Below are 25,002 nucleotides of genomic sequence, written 5' to 3' on the forward strand. Positions count from 1 at the left end.
TATATCCCGCAGGCTTCTATGAGGCTGCCTGCATTGTTCCTCAGTGAGTTCTAAAAGAACATTGTTATTGCAATATTCACATTTGTGGCCTAGACTCCTTTGAGAGCCCAACAAAGGCATACTCAGCCTAATGTCAGTTGCCACTGTCATGTTAATAGTACATTCAGCACATTTCCAGAAAGTTTAGCTTGACTGAAAGACTGGAGTATGGACAGAAGAAGACACCTCCCCAGCAATCTCAATCATTTTCAGACATTTCACTGCCATGCATAGCTGTGGTTAAGTGAAGGAGGGGACCTCAAGGCCTCAAGATCATAGCCTGTTAGTCAAGTTGATGAACAGGTGACTACTAAATATTACTGGGCACATTAAAGCACAGGGATGTGCATCCTTTCCTGTCGTGATTTACGACAAGGGGAAAATTTTGAGAGAGTCAAAAATTTAAGTTTGTTCCTACTTTTATTCATTCTGGTTTTATATAGTTTTATTCCAATTTGTTTAATCCCATTTTATTTTAATGGCTGTTAAATATACAGTGGTACCTCGGTTTACAAACACAATTGGTTCCAGAAGTCTGTACTTAACCTGAAGTGTACTTAACCTGAAGCGAACTTTCCCATTGAAAGTAATGGAAAGTGGATTAATCCATTCCAGACAGTCCGTGGAGTACTTAAACTGAAGCGTACTTAACCTGAAGCGAACTTTCCCATTGAAAGCAATGGAAAGTGGATTAATCTGTTCCAGACGGGTCCGCGGAGTGCTCAACCTGAAGCGTACTTAACCCGAGGTATGAGTGTAATTGGTTCCGGAAGTCCATATTTAACCTGAAGCGTACTTAACCTGAAGCGAACTTTCCCATTGAAAGTAATGGAAAGTCGATTAATCCGTTCCAGACAGGTCCGCAGAGTACTTAAACTGAAAATACTCAAACCGAGGTGTACTTAAACTGAGGTATGACTGTACAGACACATTTCTAAAGGAGAATGTTGTGATCTCCCTGCAGAATTCAGAATTTCAGGTTTATGCAGTTGCACATAATTCTATTTTGGTGTGAGTTAATTTCTACTGGTGTTACCTGGTTCTGATTTCATATGGATACAAACTTTCCATCGTTGAATTCTTGTGATTGCCAGATTACCAGATGCAAACAAATCTCAATCTATTGTATCACAATAGTACAATATCTGCAATCTCACCTGAATACGGAATTTATCAGTGAAGCTAAACAAATTGAAGAAGATGGGAATGTTACATGCCGCGTTCAAAACTCCCATTGTTCTAGGCACTTTTTGCGACAGGGAATTTCAAAAGGGGGGGGCAGTTTCTGAGCTCTGGGTGCAGTACTGCACCTAAGATTTCATATTAAAATTGCAGAGTGGAAGGAAAGGAGGAGGTTTTTCTGCCTCCCCACTTCCAGCTACTCTTTGAAGACTGGAGAAGAGACCTTCTTAAGAATATTAGGGGTGTGGGCAGGGGAAGGACTAGATCAGGCATCCCCAAACTTTGGACCTCCAGATGTTTTGGACTACAATTCCCATCATCCCTGACCACTGGTCCTGTTAGCTAGGGATCATGGGAGTTGTAGGCCAAAACGTCTGGAGGGCTGCAGTTTGGGGATGCCTGGACTAGATCATGTGAAAAATGAACATAATGTTTTAGCTGCAGTTATTCATTTTCAACTTTGTATTCTTGTTATTAAAAAGTGTGCTTAGACATTCCATTGTTGCACCCATAACCCAGGTTTAAGGTGTCATTTAGCTCCTGACTTTCATATCTCAGTTTCTAACACTGGTTACATGGCTGGTTCGTTTATTAGCATTGTTTAATTTCAAATCATTAATGCTCCCATGTCATCCCAGAAACACTCTTCAATACCATTTGTGAACACAACACAGAGGAGGGTTATTGTTGTTTTTTCATTTTCTGCTGCTAACATTTTAGGATTATAGGTTTTATTGCTCTGCACTCTGCAATAAACTCAGAGCAGATGTTTAGATCTTGCAGCATTTCAAACATTCTTGCTTCTGGAATGTACAGGTTTATAACTTCAGGGCTATGATAGGTAAGGCATAAAAATCAGTGCCTGAAATAAATTACGTCTTTTATTCTGGAAAGTGGCTTTTATTTATGACATTCCTGTATTCTCGGCTATCTCTGCCTGATTGCTTAATGGCTGTACTAATGTCAAGTCAGAAGTGTGTAAACAGTGTAATGAAAGAATTTGTCTCTTTCACTTCTCTTGGAAGCATCAGAGCAGCCTATTTGTTCTTTCTCAGTCTCTCACCTAAATCATGGCCTTGGCCTGTTAAGTCTCAGACACCTTGCGCCTTCAACTTGCCTGAACTCTGGGTTCCATCCTGACTTACTCATTTCAAAGCCTATGGGCTGTGTATCACAGGCAGAATGATTGAAACATTCAATCCAGTACCAGCTGGTAGTATCCCTCCACTCAGCCCTGCTTGGATCCAGCTGGCACAGCAAAGAGGCTTTTCTTCACCACCTGCCCCGGACAGTGTGAATGGCAGGGCTGTATATGTTGCAGTGGCTAAGATGCTCCATTAACCCTGGAGAGTGTAGGTTATCCTGGCCTTGATGGTCTGACTCTGTAGAAGGCAGCTTCCTGTAACCTGCTGGTGGCCAGGGGCTTCGATTGCCTCCTGAGTTTGGATCCAACCCTCAATTCTACGTTAAAGCCCGGGAGGTTGGCCGCACTGCTCTTACAGCTATTTCCTATGTTTGGGAAATGAGGTGGAGCCATTGAAAATCCTCGCGAACTCTTGTGCTACAAAATCAGAGATAACCATGAGGACAAGTGTTCTAAGATGACTTACTTAGAGCTATATAAATGGCAAGCAAGCACATGGAGAAAGCACAAAGACTGGGGTGTGGTTCTGTTTTGACAGGAGAATCATTGAATCGTAGAGTTGGAAGGAACCCCGAGGATCATGTAGTCCAACCTCCTACAATGCAGGAATATGCATTTATGCAACCATCCCATACAGGGATTGAACCTGCAACCTTGGCATTATCAGCACCACACTCCAACCAGCTGACCTATAGAAGAACAGTTGGGGACCCCTCCCCACCTGATCTTATTCACTTTGTGCAGCTTGTGGCTCCATGTTAAGTCTTGCAAATCCCCTTTGCCACCTTAAATTTGCATTGCTCTCTCCCTCTTCACTATTTTCCTCATTTAATTTCTTGTTCATCTCCTGGCATCTTTTTGTACATTTTGTTCATTTCCCTTCTCTTTGAAATAGTTATTTATTGTATGTTCCCTTCCCTCTCCTCTACGCTCACATACCTTGCACTCCCCCAAATCTACTCTGGGAGGTTTGTTGGGGTGCACAGTCTGAGGAGAGGGAAGGGAAGTTTTGCTTTGTGAGCAGGTGTTCTGCGCACAAAATGGCTTCCTTGAATATAACACCTTGTAAGTGATAAGAGAAATCTAGCCTTCTCAGAAGGTGTTATTATGTAATGTTAGAAAGCTTTTTTATATAAAGAGAGGGGAAGAGCAATAATTTATTTATTTTTGGCATTCAAAATTAATCTCCCCCATTCTGCTTTGATAACAAATCATTCCAAAATGTTCCACTTCGCAGGCATCTTTGTCTATCATTATTATTATTGTTATTATTATTGTTATTATTATTATTATTAAATTTGTATACCACCCGATACCTGTAGATCTCAGGGCAGTTCACAACATAGAATTACAATATAAAAAAGACAAAAATACATAAGAAAAAACAAAAAAACAAAGACAACCCAATAACCCCACCACCACCACACATTTAAAAGGGCATCAGATGTAAATTAGCCCAAGGCCTGAATTTAATAAGATCAAAATCCTGCAGATACTGAAGCAAGCACAAGAGAGCACTAGAACATTTGAGAAGCACTGTGGAAGACGACAAGATCTTGTCAGAGATTTCCCATAGCACAAGAATGCACAATGCACCACTGAGACAGAAATAACTCAATGAAGCTTTGGATCATTCGGAGAACAATGGCATATATTCTGGGTATATGTGGAAGAGACTTGACACGCCAACGTAAATAAGGCTGCCACAAAACAGCCACTTCCAGTAATTTTTAAGCTGTCATTTGTCTTTTAAAGCAAATGAGTGTGATACACAACCTAATTCTGTAAAAGAGACTATGTTCACACAAACACCAACTTTAACAAATCCATAACACCTTAGAACATGTGTGTTCTTGTTACGGACCCACCCACAGTGACCCACCCACAGGGAGCAAGGCCTTACCCAAGAAAGATGACCAAACTGGACAAGGCAGCGTTCTGGGATTTAAAAATTGGCCACAACTTTCTTTGGCCAACTGCGGTCCTGAGGTCAGGTGCAGTTGGCTTTTGTCAGCTGAGGTGGACCGGACAGTAGCCTGTTTCATTTCACCTGTTCTCCACCCTTGAAGTAAGCAATACCTACTTAGTTCATGCAGCAACAAAGCATAGACATAGGCATTGAAGCTGCAATCCAATGCACATTAATCTGGGTGTAAGTTCTGTTCAACTCAACGAGCTTACTTCTGAGAAGACATTGACAGGAGTGCACTCTGCATCGTCTTTGGTTGTGGATAGGCTCCCGTTTTCATCTGTATTAGAATAAAAGTTTTCATTTGTATTAGAATAAAAGCAATTAATATAAACCTCATAAATATAATATTTGGGTAATTAAAACACACACCCAAACAGGTCATGATTCTCTCCAGCCAGCTGAAAGACTCTAAAGGGAAGAGGCTCTCTCCACTCTTTTCATTAAATTGTGAGCAACGGATTGCAGGACATCTTAAGACACTGGGAAAGAAAAAAATAGACAGCTGGATCCGAGTTAGGTTTTTACATCCTACTCTGTAGTAGAAAATTCTCACAACATCTGGTACCCACTAGCAAACAACATTCTGGTTTTGAGATATAAAGCCCTACAATACTTAGGACCTAAATACTCCATGGCTCTCCTTTTCCCATCTATACTTGCTCAGACGTTATTATCTGGAAGGGGCGCCCTCTGAACTGTGCTTCAGCCGCCAGGCCACTTGCCTCCGTATGGTTTGTGAAGATTTTGTATGCTGAATAAGAGCATCAAAACCTGGAGGGGGAATCCCTGTGTAATCATGTCCCATGAATTCTGTTCATTCTGTATCCAGTACATCTAAGCAGCCTAGCAGGGCGTCATTCAGCTTGGTGGGCCATAGGAACATAGGGAGCTGCCTCATGCCAAGTCAGACCACTAGCTCAGTCTCATCTGCAGCGGCTGTCCAGGGTTTCAGATGCTGTGGATTAACCTGAGACCTACAGGCAAAGCTGATGCTCTACCGGTGAGCTGCGGGCATTCCCAAAGTCAAAATTGGTGGGTTAGACTGCAGGCATGGCAAGGCCAAGTCAGAATTTCAATTGGTTCTTACAGTTTCATGGCCAATGTGCTGCTTCCTGTTCTATGCGGGCTCCTGATGTCCTCCAATGCTCCTGGATAGCTCAGTTGGTTGAAGCGTGGTGCTGATAACGCCAAGGTTGCAGGTGCCACCCCCATTTGGGACAGCTACATATTCCTGCATTGTAGAGGGCAGGACTAGATGATCCTCATGGTCCCTATGATTCTTTGCTTCCAAAACCACAGTGTAAGGCCAAGCTTTTTTGAAACAAATTCAGGTACCTTCAAAGAACCTAGCCCAGTCCTTTCAGCAGCTGATTGATTGCAGCTCATTGCCAAATGCCAGTCCATGAGCACCTCTTGATTAACGCCAATGTTCCAAATTATGGAGGAACCAAGCACAAATCATGGCTCGTCCATGGCATGGACACACTCCCAGGTCGCACCTGTTCTGCCTTTCAGGTTGGCAGACACAGGGTTAAGCGGAACAGCAGTATGAAGTACACTCCCCAGACCCTGCTGGGCAACATTGTCAGAGGGCAGTGAGCAGCGACCACCATTGACTCATGACGAAAGCTGGAAACTGGCACCAGTAAATGTCTTTCTGTCGGTTTCATAAAATCGGGGCTTAAAATTGAGCCAGGAGTCAGCCGCTGGACATGTTTTTAGGCTCCCCAGCACATGTGAAGAATTGATATAAACAGGGTCTATGCACATGTACAGATTCTGTTTTGTCACTCCTAGGATTAGAGGTCAGACTTCAAAGCAGCCTGAGCCTGGCTCCTGGTGTATTTCTCTGTAGATATTAAGAGCTGCCTATTTGCTGATGAACAATCATTTCTTACAGCTGCTCCTTTGCTGACTCTTGTAATGTACTTTTTTTTTCAGATCCCCGAAGGAAAAGTGGAGGAAGCTGAAAACAAAGCGAGCCCCAAAGCAGACCGGCTCACCCAGCAACCCTCTGAGGACAGCGAAGTTTTTGGTATGTGACCTAAGTATTAGAGCCATCGTTCTCAAACCCTTTTCCCTACTTAAGAATAGCTGAGAGTTTGGGTGTACCGCTTAAGGCCCCACCCACCTCTTTTAGCAACTGTAGTGTGTTGCACTAGATTGCTTCTTTTATTTCTGGTATTTCGTATTGTAGAAGGTAGCACTAGATGCCATTTTAAAAGAAGCAAAGTTTCTGTGAAGTTGGCAGGTGTAATGTATGTCATCATTTGATCATCAGCACACTGGCTAGGGATGAGGCAAGTGATGCCTTTGCAAAGGAAGAAATGAAAGGGACAGAAGGGGGAGACATAGTTCTAAATGTTCAACACGATAATTGCGATTTACAATCCATTCTTATGCATGCTTACTCAGGTGGATTACAATATCCCTCGCTTAACTGTTAGCCCTACTGGAAGGTTTCACAGCTTGATTTTTAGTATTTACATCTTCGTAATATCTTATGTTGTGTCAGAAAAAGTTTGCGTAGATGACAAGAGCAATTAAATTAGAAGAGGTTGAGATAGCATTTGGAGCAAGGGATGTGCATTTGTTCTGGCCATGTTAGGAGCAACACTAGGAAACGGAACTTCCAAGGAATTATCCAGTGGTTTATAATAATGTACTGTGAAATAAAACATATGGACTGTTGCATAAGCACTGGAGAGAAGTGGAGGGAACAACTGCAATGCATGGGAGTTATGCTCAATGGTAAAGAAAGCTGGGAATAGGAAGTTATGATGCACTTTAACAGCACATTCTTATATTACAACAGTGGCTACTGTTAAACATAATTCATCAGCCCTGTTTAGGGAAGCTTTTAATGTTTGATGGATTTCTGTATTTTAGTGTTTTGTTGGAAGCCGCCCAGAGTGGCAGGGTATAAATAATATATTATTATTATTATTATTATTATTATTATTATTATTATTATTATCAGTTTAAAAGCTCTGTGGGTATGTCATTAAAAAAATAGGTTGGCGCTTGCTTCTAGAATAATAAGGAAAAACAAAAGTTATACCAAACAAGTGCAACAACTGCTGGGGGGGGGGGAAGAGAAAGGGAATGAATATGTAGGAGGAGAAAGCGAAATACTGGAATCGTTAATAGCGCTTGATAACTTACTGCTTATATTTTGCTTCTTAAGAGGTAGGTTTTTTGCAGGGAACAGTGAGTTGCACTGAACTAACCTTTATTCAGAGTAAAGCAATCAGAATTAATGGCCATGACTAACTTAGGTCCATTTATTTCAGTGGGTCAGCTGAGTAAAAGTTAGTTGAATGCAGCCCTGTAACTTATTCTCATAATGAAAACAACCTTTACAATAACGGCTCAGAATAAAATATATAAAAAAATGCAATAGATATGGCAGTGGCAATTATAGCTTATATCTGGGCTGCTTTTTGATGCGGTTCATTTATATAACACATTCGTTGCCATTCTCCAGCAGCGGTAAGCAAGATAAGGAAAGCAAGCGCAAATGGAAGCAAATGGACACATAGCAACTTACCTGATTAATTATTTCATTGGCCGAGGCTGTTTAGCTGCCATGCAGTGGATGAAGGCTGTGAGGTTATTGCAGTTCACAGTGAACTGCTGGGCAGCTCCGTCCATCAGCTGTAAGCGCAATTGTTCCTTGAGAACAAGCCTTTGCATTAATGCCAAATGGTGACAAACCAACACAAAGCTCATTCTCGTTAAGAGAGTGCCGAGAGGTTGTTGCAAGGTGGTGTCATGATCATCACAGCACAATCCTCCCCTGTTTTTATTCATTTTAAGGTGAGGATTTTACTAGTGCTATTATGGACTGGCCAACTCCCAATGCTTAATGATCATCATACAGAATCTAGGCAACGCTACTTGACAGGCTCTAATCCTATAAAGAAATATTAATTTCTATAGCATTTGTACAAAATGACATTTAAGTAATTCTGCCAGTCAAATGCAAGTGTGATCAAAAGTAGTATCTGTTTAGTGAAGTTAATGGATTCCTGTCAAATGCATATAAAGAGCTTTTTTCTGACCACATTGTAAGTGTTCTGAAAAGGAAGTGAAAATAATTTCTGACAGCAATGTGCTAGGTAGGGAGAGAGAGAGAGAGACGATCGGAGTCTAATCATTTGTTAAAGGCAGCTGGGGGGACTATTATTATTATTATTCATTTCCTTTCTATACCACTCTGTATTTTTAAGATTAAAAATCTCTAAGTGGTTTACAACATATATTAAAATATCGGATGAAGCAACCCAGAGTGAAACATTACAGAAGAAAGCCAAAGATACATTCAAAGCAATGTAATTAACTAAATTATTAACTAAAGTATTTAGTTTATATTTAGTATAAACTAAATATTATGTTAAAGGCTTCAAAATAAAATCCTACTAAGGTACAGAATGCACATTTAACACAGCAGAGTTAATAAAAAAAATGATCTTAACATTTCTAAAGGAAGTCAAATATAAAATGCACATTTAAAGCAGCACAATTAGCAAAAAAGTAAAATACCCCCAAGCTACGCAATCAATATTTTTTAATATAAAATTTATGAATGTTTTTCAAATAAAATACTGACCCTTTTAAGTGTTCTGAAAGGGGGAAACGATCTTAAAAACCTGGAAAAATCAAGACGGGATGAGGAAATGGGGCGAACTGAGGAGGTGTTGGAGGCAGTATAAAATGAGATTGGGGCAGAATGCAGCCCCCCCCCATGCTCTAAAATATATCACAAAAACAATATACAATCTCAGTTTTACAGGAACCCCAACCTATCTGGCCTTAAATTCCTTCCACCCTTCTCTCCAGCTTTCTTGCACATGCACAACATGTCATCTTTTTTGTAGAGTTCCTTCCAAGTTTAGCCAACTCCACCCAAGCTTTATTTTGATCAAATTAATTCCAACTTGTAAGCATCCGTTCAAGGCATTTATTTCTTAAAGTAAAGGCCATGAACTGTATGTACCAGCCATCACTTTATTCTTGTTAGCTGCAAGCATAAACATGATACTTTGCATAGATTCAGAGCAATGGCATCTCTCACGTCAGGCCAGAATTTAACCATCCCAGTTAGGCCTCTATTATTATTATTATTATTATTATTATTATTATTATTATTATTACTCTTACTCTTACTCTTACTATTGCTGCTGCTGCTGCTGCAATATTGCCTGCCCTTCAGCCTAAGGTCCCAGGGCAGGTTACAGCTATTAAAACACAAAATTAATATAAAAAAACAATATTACGCAATATCAAAAACAGTTGAAAACAATATTACAAAAATAAGGTGGGTTCTTAAACCACATATCTCAAGGGTCAAAAGGGAGGGTAAGGAGGTGAAGCTATGTTGGCACCACCACTCCTGTGCTTGTGAGAACAGGTTTATAGTATTACATTTTATGATCTGATTATTTAGTTCTTAAAAAAACGCAAATAAAAATAATGAGTTTCTAACAAAAGAGCAGATTTGGGGTGCATGCATTCCCCCCCCCCCCCGAGGTGCAGACTGTACTTTTATTTTACTTCAATGCATTATACAGGGGGCTACCTTCGAAGGCAGTTTGGAAACTGTAGCTAGTGCAGAATTCAGCAGCCAGATTGTTAAATGGAAGTAGGAAATCTGAGCATATAACCCCAATAGCTGACTGCATTGATTGTTGATTAGTTTCCTGGCTCAATTCAAAATGCTAGTCTTGGCCTATAAAGCCTTCTATGACTCAGGACCCCAATACCTCAAGGAAGGGACTCCCTCTCCCCGCATGAACCTGCCTGCACCCTGCATCAATCATCGGGGGCCCTTATTTGTGTGGCTCATCCGAGGGAGCTTCTGTGAACGGCAACACAGAAATGGGCCTTTTCGGTGGTGGCTCCCAATTGCGGAATGATCTCTTTGGAGAGATGTGCCTGGTTACATCTTTATCAGCTTTAAGGTGCTAATCCTGTTCATCCAGGCATTTGGCTTTTAAGTGGAGTCATGTGATATGATGATACCCTAGCTTGTATTGGTGTTCATCTTTTAGCAGGATGAGGCACGATTTATCCTTTTTTTCTGCTGGTGCAAGAGGGGCACATTTAGTCATTCAAGTTCTTTTATCGTTATGTTGTATTTTACATTTCTCTGTTATGTATGTTTTTTATAGTTGTAAGCCGCTTTCAGACATTTTTGTAGTAAGCAATGAATGAATGCTATAAAATAGTAGAAATAATAATCAGTGTTTTTGTGTGTGTGGTGGTACTCACTGCTACAGAGCCAGTATCACCTTTTTTTCTTCTCCCCATGGCACCCATTGTGTGCTTACGCTCACTTTATTAGTAACAGCTGGGTACCTCAGAGATCACCTGAACGTTTATATTATCCCACTGAAATCATCTGCCGCAGCGTCATTTGTCGTTCCCTGAATTGGTGAGGCTAATTTGACAATGACAAGAAAATGAGCCTTTGGTGTCACCAGCCCAGTTTTATGGTATAATACTCTGCTAAGAGAGAGTAGGCACCTTCTGTGACAATTTTTATGTTAGTTGCTTTCCTCACAAATGTGGCCCTGAGTGACTTATAGAAATGTAAGTATATCTACTAAAACTGATTATAACAAACACAACCAATGAAAGCCTAAAAACACAGATAGGGGGGAAAAACAGGTGATATAGGCCCCACCCCACTAAAAGAGACCATTAATGTAAAGCTTATTAAGGATTTTTTTTAATCTAGTTTAAGAGAACCTGCTTTTGTTTTGTTTTATAGGCACGTGGAGTGTCTCTTTAAGGACTGACAAGGAGGTTCACAGCAGAAATTAGTGTCTGGCATTTGGGGGTGAGGGTTTTTGGTTTTTTTTAATGAAATTGAAACAGGGAAAAGAGAAGTGAAAAGAACTAGTATTTTCCATCTCCATACAGTGATACTCGTGCAGAAACATCCTGGTGGCGACAAGACGGCAGTTCCTTGTGGGTATCGCAGCGGATCCTTGATAATGCTCTCCTTTATTTCAGCAGCATTCAGAGGACGATCGCTCTCTAGTGCCTTCCCTATGCTCCTCTCGTCGCTTTTTATGGCTCCAGTGAAACGCCTGATTTATCAGGGTATTCTGAATGCACAGCTCAGCGGGGACTTTATAAAGACCCTCTATTGTAGCAGCTCTTAAGAACCGGTCCCCTCCCAAACCGGTTCAGTCTCTGCTACTAGCACACCGAGACACTTGGTGCTTTTCTGTGGGCTTGAGCCTCATTCTTCCACTGCACATTACAGCAATGGCAGCCTGTGCAAAAAGAAGCCATTTGAAGTACAGCTTACTTTTTAAGATTGCAAATCAAGGAAAGGGCAACTCATTCGCCAGCAAGTGTGAATTAAGAAATGTAGCGTGACTTGCAGCCCCTCGACTACTTCACGAATCAGGGCGATTCACAGGATAAAATTGCAGCATAAAAACACGGCATACGGAATCAAAATGAAAACAGCCCAATAAATCCCCCCCAAACACATTTTAAAAGGGCATCGGGTGTCAATCAGCCAAAGGCCTGGTTAAAGAGGAACATTTTTGCCTGGTTTAAAGGTGTATAATGAAGGCACCAGGTGAACCTCCCTGGGGAGAGCATTCCACAAATGCGGAGCCACTGCAGAAAAGGCCCGTTCTTGTATAATAACTGTTCTTATTTCTGAATAAGATTCAGAAACCTCTTAGAATGGGGGCAGCTTACCGAACATAGGAGGATGTAAAGGCAAGCTTGCTCCATCAGTTGAATAATCAGTCTTTGTAACCTCCAGAACCCTGTGACATTGTCCTTCCATGGGCAAAACATTTAGGAGAAGATGAGCTATAGCTTAGTGCTAGAGCAAATACTTGGCATTATGATCCCTGCTTTCTTTTGGCAGAGCTTGGAAAGACTTCTGCTTGAAACCCTGGAACACCACTGCAAGTCATTGTCAGCAGTAGGTGGATCGATGGTTTGACTTGGTCTCAGGCAGCTTCCTGTGTTCCTGCGCAAATGTGTGGGGAGCAGGATCTCTACCTGCACAGGAAGCATTGCATGCCATGTAAGACTGGCCATAGCCACTCAGGCTTACCAGTAAGGATGCACAAATCTATCTACTTTGACTTCTCTCTCATTTTTCTAGTTTTAAGAAGTAGCAGATTGGGATTAAGAAAAAAAGTTTCCATGAAAATTCACCAGGCACATTTCACCTGGTATACAAATTTCTGCATGCAATTTTGCCTAGTGCCTGCATTGTTCACAAGCAATCCCTAACATAAAGAATTGTTGTGTGTACTTTTCACAATTAGCATGCCCTTTCTTCTAAAAAAAATGTGGAGAACAGCATTGCAAAGTTCAAAGAAGTGCAAAGTTCAAAGGATTCTCATTTTTTGAAACAAATATGAGAGCCAAAGATCATGTGATTCATCTCTCCCCCCCCCCCCGGGAATCAGTGGCATTACTTAGTCCTATGGGGTGTTACAAACAAAAATCATCTCTATGTACATGCCGAGGTGGACCTGGCACCCAGGCTCTGGACTGCCTCTGTGAACAATATCTTAACCAGCTATAAAAGTAAACTAAATACTGCTATGTCCTAAGCTGCTAAAAGAGGCAGCTCAGTAAATGGTCAGTATGGTAAAATTGCACGAGACTCTCTTACTAGCAATTATAGCAATGAAAACAATTACTATAAAAGAAACATGCTGTTTCTGTACAAATGTTCCTTAAGCAATTGAAGGCCAAAGCCTAGCAGTTTTATCTCTGTGTCTTTTTAAATCCCTTTCTGAGCAAAGGCTTTTTGATTGACAGGCTCATATCCAAGCGCTCCGGGCAGTTTGAGATTCATAATATTTTTGCATTGCTTGAATGATTTTAAAGCAATTATTTTTTTATGAGAGGGCAATAGGTGGCTTGAAGTTGGAACAACAAAAGAGTCTGCCTTTAGGGTAAAAGCATACTTATGAGATACTAGGGCAAAGATAGACATGATGGCAGAATACCCATGGTTTTGTCCAGTGCTTGTAATTCCAGACCATGGCTGAAAGCATCCACTGCCTCATTGAGATGAAACCATAGTTTTTCATTGGAGTTTTGCTTTTGTTCCTTCCTTCTATCCCCTCTGTGCTGGATACATTTCAGTGTATCTAATTTGTTGACTGCATGTGCATAGAGTTGAATCAGGGTCATTTTTCTTCTGTTATTAATGCAGTTATATTTCTGATACTTTTTGTGTGTGCACAATCTGTTCATGAAATTCAGAACTTTGAGAAGTGCTGGTGACCACCAGCTTAAACAGTATTAACAGGGAGGGGAGACATTCATGGTGGACAGGTCAGTTAATGCCCATTTGTCATGATTGCTAAATGGGTGCCCCATTTACAGAAGCATGTCCTGGATCTTTTGGTATTCCTAGAGCAGTGTGGACTCTCGGTGTGCTCCATGCGCTCCCGCAGTGCAGGAAGTAATGGCAGGGAGTCCAAGAAGTAACACAGAGTTCGCTTTGTATTTTTGGTGATGTGGCTGGAGAGGCGCTGCTATTGATCTGCGACAACATCCTTTTTCCCACTTTCTTTGCCTTCTAGGCAAGCTCCATTCAATGAAGTAACACAGCACTATCTTAATTAATTCAATTTGTATGCTGCATGTATTCTGGCATTCCTCTTGATCTGATTCAGTACCAGGCAGTCATATTCTCATGAAAAATGCTTTATTGGAAACGACATTGGAGGCAGTGCAGGATGTTAATCAAACCAACACTCATTTCTGACAAGAAAAAAAGAAACGGATAGGTGCATAATCCTCTTTATTCATTTTTGGCTGTATAGTTTTTGTGCCTTGTCTTGCTGCCATGTAAAAAAATGGGAGGGGGGAAAACACCCTCTTAGCATAATAATAGTATATGCATTATGGGATGTGATAAGCAGCATTTTTCAATTTAGGTGACCTTTGCTTCCAAAGAATATGAGAAGTGAGGTGTTCTACATCTTTCAGCGCATTTGAACATTATGAAATTAAATTACATTATATACAGCGATAAAATGAACAGTTCCTTTTGCCCTGGAACCCAAGTGCATATAAGAGGCATCCACAATCATTTGCCTGTATAGTGTTATGTGGTCCTTTCAAATACGCATCAGCGGCAATAATGCAGAATGTGAAATTTCTCCACAGCCTTCAGCTTGCAATTTCAGATGGAGAAAGAGACAAACCGATCTTTCATGTCAGTTAGCTGTCTTAGCTCTTGGTCGAAATCATGAATTCGGTTTCTTGGCTTCTAGCAGATAGCTTCAAAGACCTTCACTGTTTCAGAATCCTCCACAACAGCCAAAACCTTTTGCCAAGTGTGCAAAAAGCAAACCATAGTGTGAGTTGCACGACAAAATAAGTGCATTGGAAGAAGCAGGCCGGTTGCACCTTTGCAGCTCATTTCACTGTGTCATAGTTGTAGTGACACAGAATATCCCTTTGACCCAGCTAACCCTCTAACAGTGAACTCAGCCCTATTTGGAAATGAACAGTGAACTCAGCCCTATTTGGAACTCAATTGTCAGCCTTCAGCTAAAGAGTGGCTCACACCTACTGTACGTGAACAGCCCTTGATTGAATTCTCGCTACTTAATGACTTCACAGCTGAAAATGTGCTTTGGCTCCATTGAATAGCATTATGTTTGAAGCCATGTGCAAGATCAGCTTGCGATATTTCATCTATAATTACTCAGCCATCCATGCAAGTCACAAAAGAGATGAAACCAGCACTTGGGATACTACCACCTTCTATCTCACCCTTCTTTAAAGCTTCAGAAATTCAGGATCTATATAATGTACTTTTCCGTGTATAAGACTAGGTTTTTTCCATTAAAAATGATGCTTAAAAGTGGGGGTCATCATATACATGGGTGGACGTTGGATTGGTTCCCGCCATGGCTGTCAGCAGCTATTGTGCATGTTATTGGTTGCTACGTCAATGGGTGTTGTTGATTGGCCGACGCTGTGGCAATTGGGCGGGCGGTTTGCAGCTTCTGCCGCTAAGGCAGACAAGAGGCTGATTTTGCGGCACGTGCTCAACAATTCTGGGCAATCCTTCCCCCCCCCCCAAAAAAGCTCTACAACTTTGTGCCATCTTCCCCCGTTTTCTTAAATTTGAGTCCCCAAAAATAAGGGGCGTCTTATACATGGAGGTGTGTTATATATGGAAAAGTATGGCATGTTCTTCGGTAGCTTTCTCCTGCCAGAATCTCAGGAATATTGGATAAATCATGAGTCAGCACACATTAAATTTACCAATCCATATACGCTCATTGGGGCAAGGTATTTGTGCATGTACCTTGCACTAAGTAGTATAGACAACCGTATATCTGATTTCTACCATCTCCCCCACTCCTTTTTTGCATAGAGAATTATTGCATCGATGGAGAGAGTGTGTGTAGAGATTAACTGATTTGTTGCAGTGTGAGCTTTCATCAACAAGAGTTCCCTTCTTCAGATGCATGAAGTGTTATCCTCAACTAACAGCAAAGATACTTGGAGCAGTTTGAAGATGAAAAATATATATGTTGCACATAAGATTCCATGAATTTGAGTCCACTTCATCAGATGTATTAAGTGGAACTGAGAATAACACTTCGTACATCTGGAGAAGTGGGTTCCAGTCAATGAATGTTCATGCCATAATAAATGTGTTAGTCTTTAAGTAAGGTGCTACAAGGCTCTTACGACCAGACCAAGGAATGAAGAGGAGAGACCTGAGTGGTCTTATGCCCCATCTCCTTTCTGGGCCCCACAACTCCTGTCAAGGAAGTCTCAATAACATTCAAAACCCAGGCTAAGGCTTTCACAGCCCAGAGCAACTGCCCTTTGGAAATGTCCAAGCTGCTGGGTACAAACTCCGGGCTGGGCAATCTGAAGATGATGTTTCATTTTGTTTGCAGAAAAGTGTGGTTCTTCCTTTGGGCAGCCCATTATGTTGTTGTTAATAGGTCGCAGCAGTGAGCTTTGGTATCACGAGTCCAGATTAGTAATTAGATAGAAAATGGCAAATTACCCTGCTCTCCTACGCCACCTGCTCGGTATTATATTCTCACTTCCTATATATTGGCAGCTGTGATGGCAGACAGCTCCATTTCAGGCTGGATTTGCCCCAAGGGTTGGCACAGGTTGATAGGTTTTATATAAATGCCTGGTAACGGCTTGGATTGACAGTAAAAACATTTCCTATTAATTCTTCCTAGCTTCTTCTGGTTTGGGCAGTGCTTAGAAGCTAGAAGCTATCATTTGTCTGTTGGAAATAAATCAGTGTCCTCTTAAGAATACAAATGATACACCAGCGTCATGAATGCAAAATTGTTATTTTTACTATTGGCACTTCTTTGTTTTTTAAAAAGTGAAGTGCCAATATTGATAAATGTGCCATGGGTGCCAGCACAAACTGGATGCCATGGGCAGCAAAAAAAAGAGGTGACAGTACCATCGTATCAGTGAGTACTGTAAAAACAACAACAGCAACCCATTATTTCTTGTTGTCTTCAGGTTACTGTAGTATCTGACTGTCCTTTGTTTGAATGTGTGAATTATATGTGCAAAGGCAGGCTTTGGTAGGTAGAGCGGATGAGACCAAGAGTGGTGCAGTGCTCAATAATGTAGTTTCTGCACATGCTTTAGAGGGGAGAGAAGGGCAGAAACCTCCGCTGCCCTGTAGGATATCTTAGGGAGAAGAAAAGGCTGAGGAGTAAACCCAACACAAATGTGGAGTGGAGTCCCTAAGACAGTTGGGTGGCACCTTTTGCACCTCCTCCTGGCAACTCCTGCAGCCAAGCTGGTGCCAAACGTATTGCTGTGCTTTCCTTTGAACCACAACAGGAAAGCTGAGAGCTGGATCTTGTCATCTGGGCAGCCCAGGACCTTCCATACACCCTGCCCAGGCTTGTGCCCTGGTGTGGTCATTTCAGTGCTGCTAAGGCAGCAGTTTGATGTCGCCCCCATAGGGACTTCATTGTATCTCAAGGCAGATGGATGCTAACAACATATAGCAGGGAGGAGGAACCTGTCACCCACCTGATGCCATTGGGCTGCAGCTTCCATCACCCTTGACCATTGTTCCATGAGCAGGGGCTGATGGGAGTTGGAGTAAAAAGAACACACCTGGAGGGCTATAGGATCCCCATCTCTGTCCTATACAGCAGTGCCTTGTACCTCAGCTGTGTGCAAACCAAGCAGTCAGTGTGGTTGGCTTTGAAAATGTTGGCCACTGATGGAAACAAGGGAATGGGATCATGCAATCATTAATCCACTTTTTCTTCTATTACAAAAAGAAGAAGAAGACATTTGTGAAATATCTGGAAGGTTATGCAGTATTTTCGTTGTGTGAAAAGTCTTTTGAGCAATTTCTTGCATTTTGTGTGGCATTCGGGGGTCAGAGCTGGCTTGAGGAACTTCTGTTTCATGCCTTTTCTGCCCTCTTTGGCCTCCTTTGCCAGGAGGCCATCCAGAGCTCAGACCAAAAGAGTCAGTAAGCACCTGCTGTCCAATCTCCTAATCTCCCTCGCAAACAAACTTTCAGGTGTTAATGATCACTAGTACCCCCCCCAAAAATGGGCTGTAAATACTTAGAACTCCAACATTTTATGGCTAGAGGAACCACAGAATGGAAGACGCAGTACCGCAGTCACAGAACATTGTATTGGTGTAGATGGGGGAAAGTATAATCACTGCCGAAAAAACAGTGACATCTGACTGGTGCTGTGGGAAATCTGCTACAATTTCACTTAAAAAAAAAAAAAGGAACGAACTGAAACTATAGCACTGTTAAAAGGTATCTGGAAGGACTTCAAGACAACAGAAATGGTAGCTAGATAATACAGGAAATGGGTTTGATCCACTTTTTGTTGAGTACTTTATTCCAGGAGATGTTGATGTTGATAACAATTTGTTAGATTTTTACCCCACATCTTCTTCCAAGGGAGCCGAGGGTGGAGAGGGGAAGCCCTGGATGGTAGATATTAATTATGTATCTGTGATTGAGTGTGGAGGGCATGGAAGAGACTTTGTTGATACGTAATTCATTAAACGTTTGATCCTCTGTACAGAATTAATGTCAGCTCACACCTTCAGCATTCTGTGATATATATGTTACAGTGAATGCCAGTAAAGAGGATGGAAATCGTTTTATAAGATACAACCATAAATGAAGCTAACATTGTTTTTGACCAAAGATGCAGAAGTTTACATTAGCCATTCCAAACCCATTTGCTACTAAAATTGAAATGATGTGCTACCACATCAAAAATGGTTGAGTCTGATGACACTTAACACCAGCAAATAATATTGCTGACATTTTGTAGCTTGCCTTTCTTCCAGGAGCCATAACCTCAGTTTCACAGCACTTTTCTGTAGTTGAAATGTTGTCTAGTGGGGAGTGTGTTCTTTTCCAAAATTACAGGTCTATTTGAGTTTATCGCCTTTAGCTAGCATACCTTTTATTATTACAAATTATGTAAAATTGCCACAAGCAATATTCCAGAGACTTGCAGATCCCATAAGTTAAAGTCTATGGTCTACAGACATGATGCATTGTTTTTACTTGGCCACTTTCTTTGAATTTAATTCAAAGTAGCTTTCGTTTAACACATTAAATCAGTGAGATTTTTTTTTTAAAAAAAAAAAATTATATTACCACAGCAGTAAAACAAATGTTTATTCCGTAACCGCAGGAACTCAACACCAAGCAAAACAGTGCAAAACAAACACCATAAAGGAAATCAAGGACACTGCATTAGTTGCTCCTAAAGGCCTTTCTGGAAAGCCAAGTTTTAACTTAGCGTCTGAAGACCAAAACTGGTGGGATTTTGACAGCCTTCTTGGAGAGGGCATGTCATGATGCTGGTGCCACAGGTGATAAGACTGTGCTGCTAATAGACACTCGGCAAACTTCAGATGAGCTTACAGCCCTGCAGTCTGACTGTTACAGGGGATGGAGAGGGCAACCACAGCAGTTCTCTTGGTATCTTGTATTCTTCGCCATCCCTCAGAAGAACCATCAGCTACTTACCATTCCCAAGTGGTCCAGGTTGGTTCTGAGTCACTTGGAATTATATGAGTGGAAGAAAAACTCACCAGGACTCAGTAGAGTCCAGAAAGTGTTTTCCAAGCCCTGGAACATTGGGATCTGCCTCTTTATTACCATTCCTATAGCTTTGTTCTTGGAAAACCCACATCTTTCTTTCTGTGTGCCTTTTTTGTACGATGCTATACTGAAGAATAATATACATATTTGAAAAGCTAACTACTTTTTCTTTTTTTTTGCAAAAAGGTTTTGTGTTGGGTTTTTTAATAGCTGTAACTCCCACTAACTGGTACAAAGCTTGGTACTGTGCAAGCAGTTTCTCACTCCAGAATGCTCTGACTGAAAAGCTGATATTGTGTTAAGCTCCATCGATCACTGCTGCTTTTCTATACCGTGAGCCACCATTGTTCTTGGTGCTGCATTGAGTCACATCTAGGGCAAAGAATGCACTTGCATGGGGAGGGGATGGAGAGAAGAGAAATTGGGGGGAAATAACTTTCAAACTAAAGATAATTCTATTAGTAGTAGCAGCAGCAGCAGTATACTGCCCTTCATCCAGAGATCTCAGGGCAGTTCACAGCATACAATTACAATATACAAAATGCCTATTAAAAATAAGGATAAAAACAAACCAGAAATCCCACAACACATTTAAAAGGGCATTGGGTGTCCATCAGCCAAAGGCCTGGTTGAAGATGAACCTTTTCACCTGACACCTAAAGGTGTATATCATCATTGGGATCATTGCATTTTCTAAACGGAGAGGACTGTTAGTAGTTTAATCCCTTTTTAAATACAGGTAGGTAGTCGAAACAAAATTTTAAAAAATCATTCCAGTAGCACCATAGAGACCAACTAAGTTTGTCATTGGTATGAGCTTTCGTGTGCATGCACACTTCTTCAGATACACTGAAACAGAAGTCACCAGACCCTTATATATAGTGAGAGGGTGGGGAGGGGCATCACTCAGAAGGGTGATGGGCTGAAGGGTGGTAAACCTGTTGATGACTGTTTTCGACTGCAATTGTGAGATAGCTGACAGGTGTGGTAAACCTGTTAACAGGTTTACCACACCTATCAGCCAATCACCCATTCCCACCACCCTTCTGAGTAATACCCTTCCCCACCCTCTGACTATACATAAGGGTCTGGTGACTTCTGTTTCAGTGTATCTGAAGAAGTGTGCATGCACACAAAAGCTCATACCAAGGACAAACCCTTTTTAAATGTTAACTTTTCTGGCAAAAGCAAACTGTGCCCCCCCCCCGCTTGTATGGGCCTACTTGATTATGCAGTGTGCAAACAAAGGCATTTTGAAAAACTCGCAGAGGCTCAGTGCAAATCTTCTTGCTCTTCCCCCTACACAATAGTCAATAGGACCCAGAAGGGACTATGCACTATGGTGCTGTGCTCCTCACAGTCCTGCCTAAAGGGGTATTTGGGGACATGCTGGAGTGCATAATAAGATCTCTGCAAGGGCCTTCCAGAGCAGATTTCATCCCAGTCAGTTTGATCCTTAGCACAAACTAATTTTACTCAGGCTAGAAGTCACAGTTAAGGAAATTTGCCATAATGCATGTAACAAGCTTGCTGTTAGAAACAAAAAAAGCCTCTTTCTTCTGATGTGACATAACGCAGAACACATATTTGCATGCCCTTGTTGAAGAGGAACATTTTCCTTTGAACTCTAGTTTTCTAAATTTCCCCACCACTATCAATCCTCCAGCTATAGATACTATTGGATGCGCTTTGGAGTAAATGATGTGTTTGTGGGTTTGGCCCAACACACTTGACCGGTTTCCCATATGAACTGAGCATGTGCCCAGAAATATACTCCAGAATCTTCTTTGTTTCGTAGCGGTTCCATGGAAGATTTTCAGGGTGCATTAAGCAGAAAGCACAAAGTCTGAAAACTGCTCTAGTCACTGCAATAATATAGAAAATGAGGTGAAATGTGTTTCATGAAAAATGTCTTTAAAATGAAGTTTTACATAACTGCATTTTGAATCATGGATTATCTATGATTTGTGCATTTGATTATGTAATTTGGTTTCTAGCTTATCCTTTCCTAATGATTTGGGGCATATCTAATAAGACTAGAATCATCCCACTGCTGTGAAATCCTGGTTGCATGACAGGCTGAACATTTTTTAAATGCACACTTTTCCAGAAACTGTTCATGCTCAAATTGGATGAACCTCTGGGGAAAGAGTGTTCAACAGTTGTGGGCAATCACTAAAAAAAACCAGCCTCTCTCTCTGTTTTGCAGAGTTCCATAAATTATACATAATCTGCAAAAGTTCCCTTTTCCATATTTTTGGGGACCACAGAACTCAAAGCAATGGAAATGATTATCACTGTGTGGTTTACTGAATTGTGAGGTGTTTTGTTAAATGCTTCCTCATATTTAGCCTAATGGAGGCAGTCCCTCATTTGACTTTGCTGTTGCCAGTAGCTTTCAGAAAAGGTATGGTCACACGCCACCCAATCTCTGAGCAGTGTGAGATTCTAGGGGTACCAGCATCAGGGCCGGCCCTACAGCAAGGCTGGGTGGCGCAGGGTGCCAGGGCACCGGGCCGTCAGGGAGGCACCGGGCTGCAGCGCCCGCCAGACAGCCGTGCTGGGAAACGGGGCGGGGGGGGGGGCGCCGGAGGGATCTTCGCGCCAGGGCGCCAAATATGCTTAAGACGGCCCTGACCAGCATCTGTGTTTCTTTTGGGGCACAGTGGATACTGTGGTGTCTTTATGATATATGGCTTATTTTCACATACAGTATCTCGGGTTAAGAACTTAATTAGTTCTGGAGGTCCGTTCTTAACCTGAAACTGTTCTTAACCTGAGGTACCACTTTAGCTAATGGGGTCTCCCACTGCCAACGTGCCACCGGAGCACAATTTTTGTTCTCATCCTGAAGCAAATTTCTTAACCCGAGGTACTATTTCTGGGTTAGTGGAGTCTGTAACCTGAAGCGTCTGTAACCCGAGGTACCACTGTATATGCAACCTCAACCTATGATGGAGGGGTTCACAGCATTACTCCCCAGGAGGTTTCTGTTCCTTTCTGGACTGCAGCCCTGCAGCCTAACAGCAAAAAGCCATTTATCTCTGACCTGTAACTTCCTCCTGTCAGCTTTCATCACATTGTTCCTCCCAAGTTTTCATGGACTTTGCTTTTTCTAACACCAGCCAAAGCCCCACTCCTTCGAGGTGCTCATGGGTCATTATCCCCGGGCCATTACCTCAAAGGAAAACAGTCTGACTCCATTACTTTTTACACTTGTCTTATACTTGTTGATTCCACAGGATTAGGGATGTGTGGCACACAGTTTAGCACACAAAGTCTGACATAATGAGCCTTCTCACATGATAATTTCAGAGAACTAACAGTCTCTAACGCACATCTTAAGACAAATAGGTCTGACATCCCATTTTAACATACTCGTTCTAATTAAATCCCAACATATACCAAACACAGGCATTTAGCACCCTTTTACAGTATGTTAAAGTGAAAGGCTTTTAAACTTTTCACTTGTATTCCTTTAGAACCTATTTTCTGAAATAGTGGCACAATTGACATGTCAAATTCTTGGGCTGATAAGTCATAGTTCATTGACCCACAAATGAACCATGTTCCTGCTTCTCTGCCTTCTCACTCAATTATTTATCTTTTCCCTTAACACACTTCGATTCAGCGCTTCTGTAGGGATGCGGGTGGCGCTGTGGTCTAAACCACTAAGCCTCTTGGGCTTGCCAATCAGAAGGTCGGCAGTTCAAATCCCTGTGACGGGGTGAGCTCCCATTGCTCTATCCCAGCTCCTGCCAACCTAGCAGTTCGAAAGCATGCCAGTGCAAGTAGATAAATAGGTACTGCTGCGGCGGGAAGGTAAACAGCATTTCCATGCGCTCTGGTTTTCGTCACGGTGTTCTGTTGTGCCAGAAGCAGTTTAGTCATGTTGGCCACATGACCCGCAAAGCTGTCTTTGGACAAATGCTGGCTCCCTTGGCCTGATAGTGAGATGAGTGCCTCAACCCCATAGTTGACTTTGACTGGACTTAACCGTCCAGGGGTCCTTTACCTTTACTTTACCTTTTCAGTGCTTCTGTCCAGGATCAGATCCTGGTTTCATAACCTAGTTTGCAAGCAGTAATTAAACTGCAGTTTTCTGGTCAGATAGGAAACTACTGTATGATTTAATCTGCTGGGACAGCAGTACCAAAGCTAGGCATGTTTCCAAATCAGCCCCACTCTAAAATGTTGGATCTGTCAGTCTTTGCTCCTGCTATACTTCTGGATCAGAGGATAGTATCACTTGCTATTTCCTCACATATTTGAAGCATAGAAGGAGAGTGGGAAGAGGGACCTAACAATGTAATGGCCAAAACTTTAATGGCTGCTTTGATCTTGTTGGTAACAACTCCCAGAGTATGAAGACAAATGAATATACAGCTAAGGTTAAACAAGAAAGAAATGTGACACTTTTGATGACAAGAATGGATTTTTTACAGGGAAATGTTTTTCCATTTCAAAATTAATTAACTGCACCAAACAACTCTCTTATCCACAGCTTTTTTTTTTTGCACACAGTGGCTGTTTCAATTTAATATTGAAGAATGGGGGTTTCTTTTAGAGAGCAACAAAACACTTTGAAATAGAATGGAATAAAACAGCCCTTAAACTCGAAAACTCCGTCGACGTCACCAATATGATCACAACGGCGATTGGTATTACAATTTTGCCTTTTCTGGAAACCATTCAAAGACAATATATTTGTCTTTTGACAATATATTATGTTATATAAAATGCTAAAGTTGCCACAATAAAACATGCTTGAAAGCTGCAGTTATAAAAATCCCTAAGAACAGGAGGTAATTAAATGTTAAAAGATCCCAGCCGATCTACAGGGAGAAAGTACTTTTGGAGGCAGGGCCAAAAAAGTTCCTATCTCTTTTTTACTACAAATGCTTTGGGACTTGGATCAGAGAAAAGATGCACAAAACAATGTGTTAGCCACTCCAGAGCTATGGTTTTCACAGATAAAAACCATAAAACCCATCAAATAAAGTGAACAAAGGTTTGTTTGTTTACTTACATCTAAATAATGTATTTAGGTTAGGTATCAACAACTGATCTATTGAATCACAGCTGGAATGTGCCTGCAATAGTAAAACAGCATGGATGCTCTTGCCTATGTTGGGCAAGGTACTCAGTATTTGAATTGGTGGTGGCCAAACAAGAGGAAGTAAAAGAAGTAAATCCATTGTTGGCTTCACATGTCCACAGGAATGGGGAACCTGTGGCCCACCAGCTGTTTTTGGACTACTGCTCCCATCATCCCTGATCATTGGTCAGGGTGGCTTAAAGTGGTGAGAGATACATATGGGAGAACAGCATATGAAAAAATAAAGGTTAGGCCACTTAGAGCCCTGGAAGCCAGGATCCGCACTTGAGATCAACACATGGGAAGTTGTTGTTGTTGTTGTTGTTGTTGTTGTTGTTGTTGTTGTTGTTGTTGTGCCCATCTGACTGAGTTGCCCAAACCACTCTGGGCAGCCCAAACCACTCCCTAAACATGTCTTCTAAAAGTCTAATAGACTTGCCACTTGC

The 25,002-nt window shown here is 41.6% G+C and overlaps 1 protein-coding gene across 2 annotated transcripts in view; it reads left to right on the top strand.

Moving 5' to 3' along the window:
* The window catches only part of MBP (myelin basic protein), a 97,441-nt gene that overhangs the window by 38,079 nt on the left and 34,360 nt on the right, over positions 1 to 25,002 (top strand). For both annotated transcript variants that reach the window (XM_035124388.3, XM_035124387.3), the window contains exon 3: positions 6,279 to 6,372. In XM_035124388.3, coding sequence (XP_034980279.1) covers positions 6,279 to 6,372 — 94 coding nt within the window. The remainder of the gene's footprint in view (positions 1 to 6,278; positions 6,373 to 25,002) is intronic.

Source organism: Zootoca vivipara, chromosome 8 (genome assembly GCF_965207765.1).
Source record: "Zootoca vivipara chromosome 8, rZooViv2.hap1.1, whole genome shotgun sequence".
Lineage (NCBI taxonomy): Eukaryota > Metazoa > Chordata > Lepidosauria > Squamata > Lacertidae > Zootoca > Zootoca vivipara.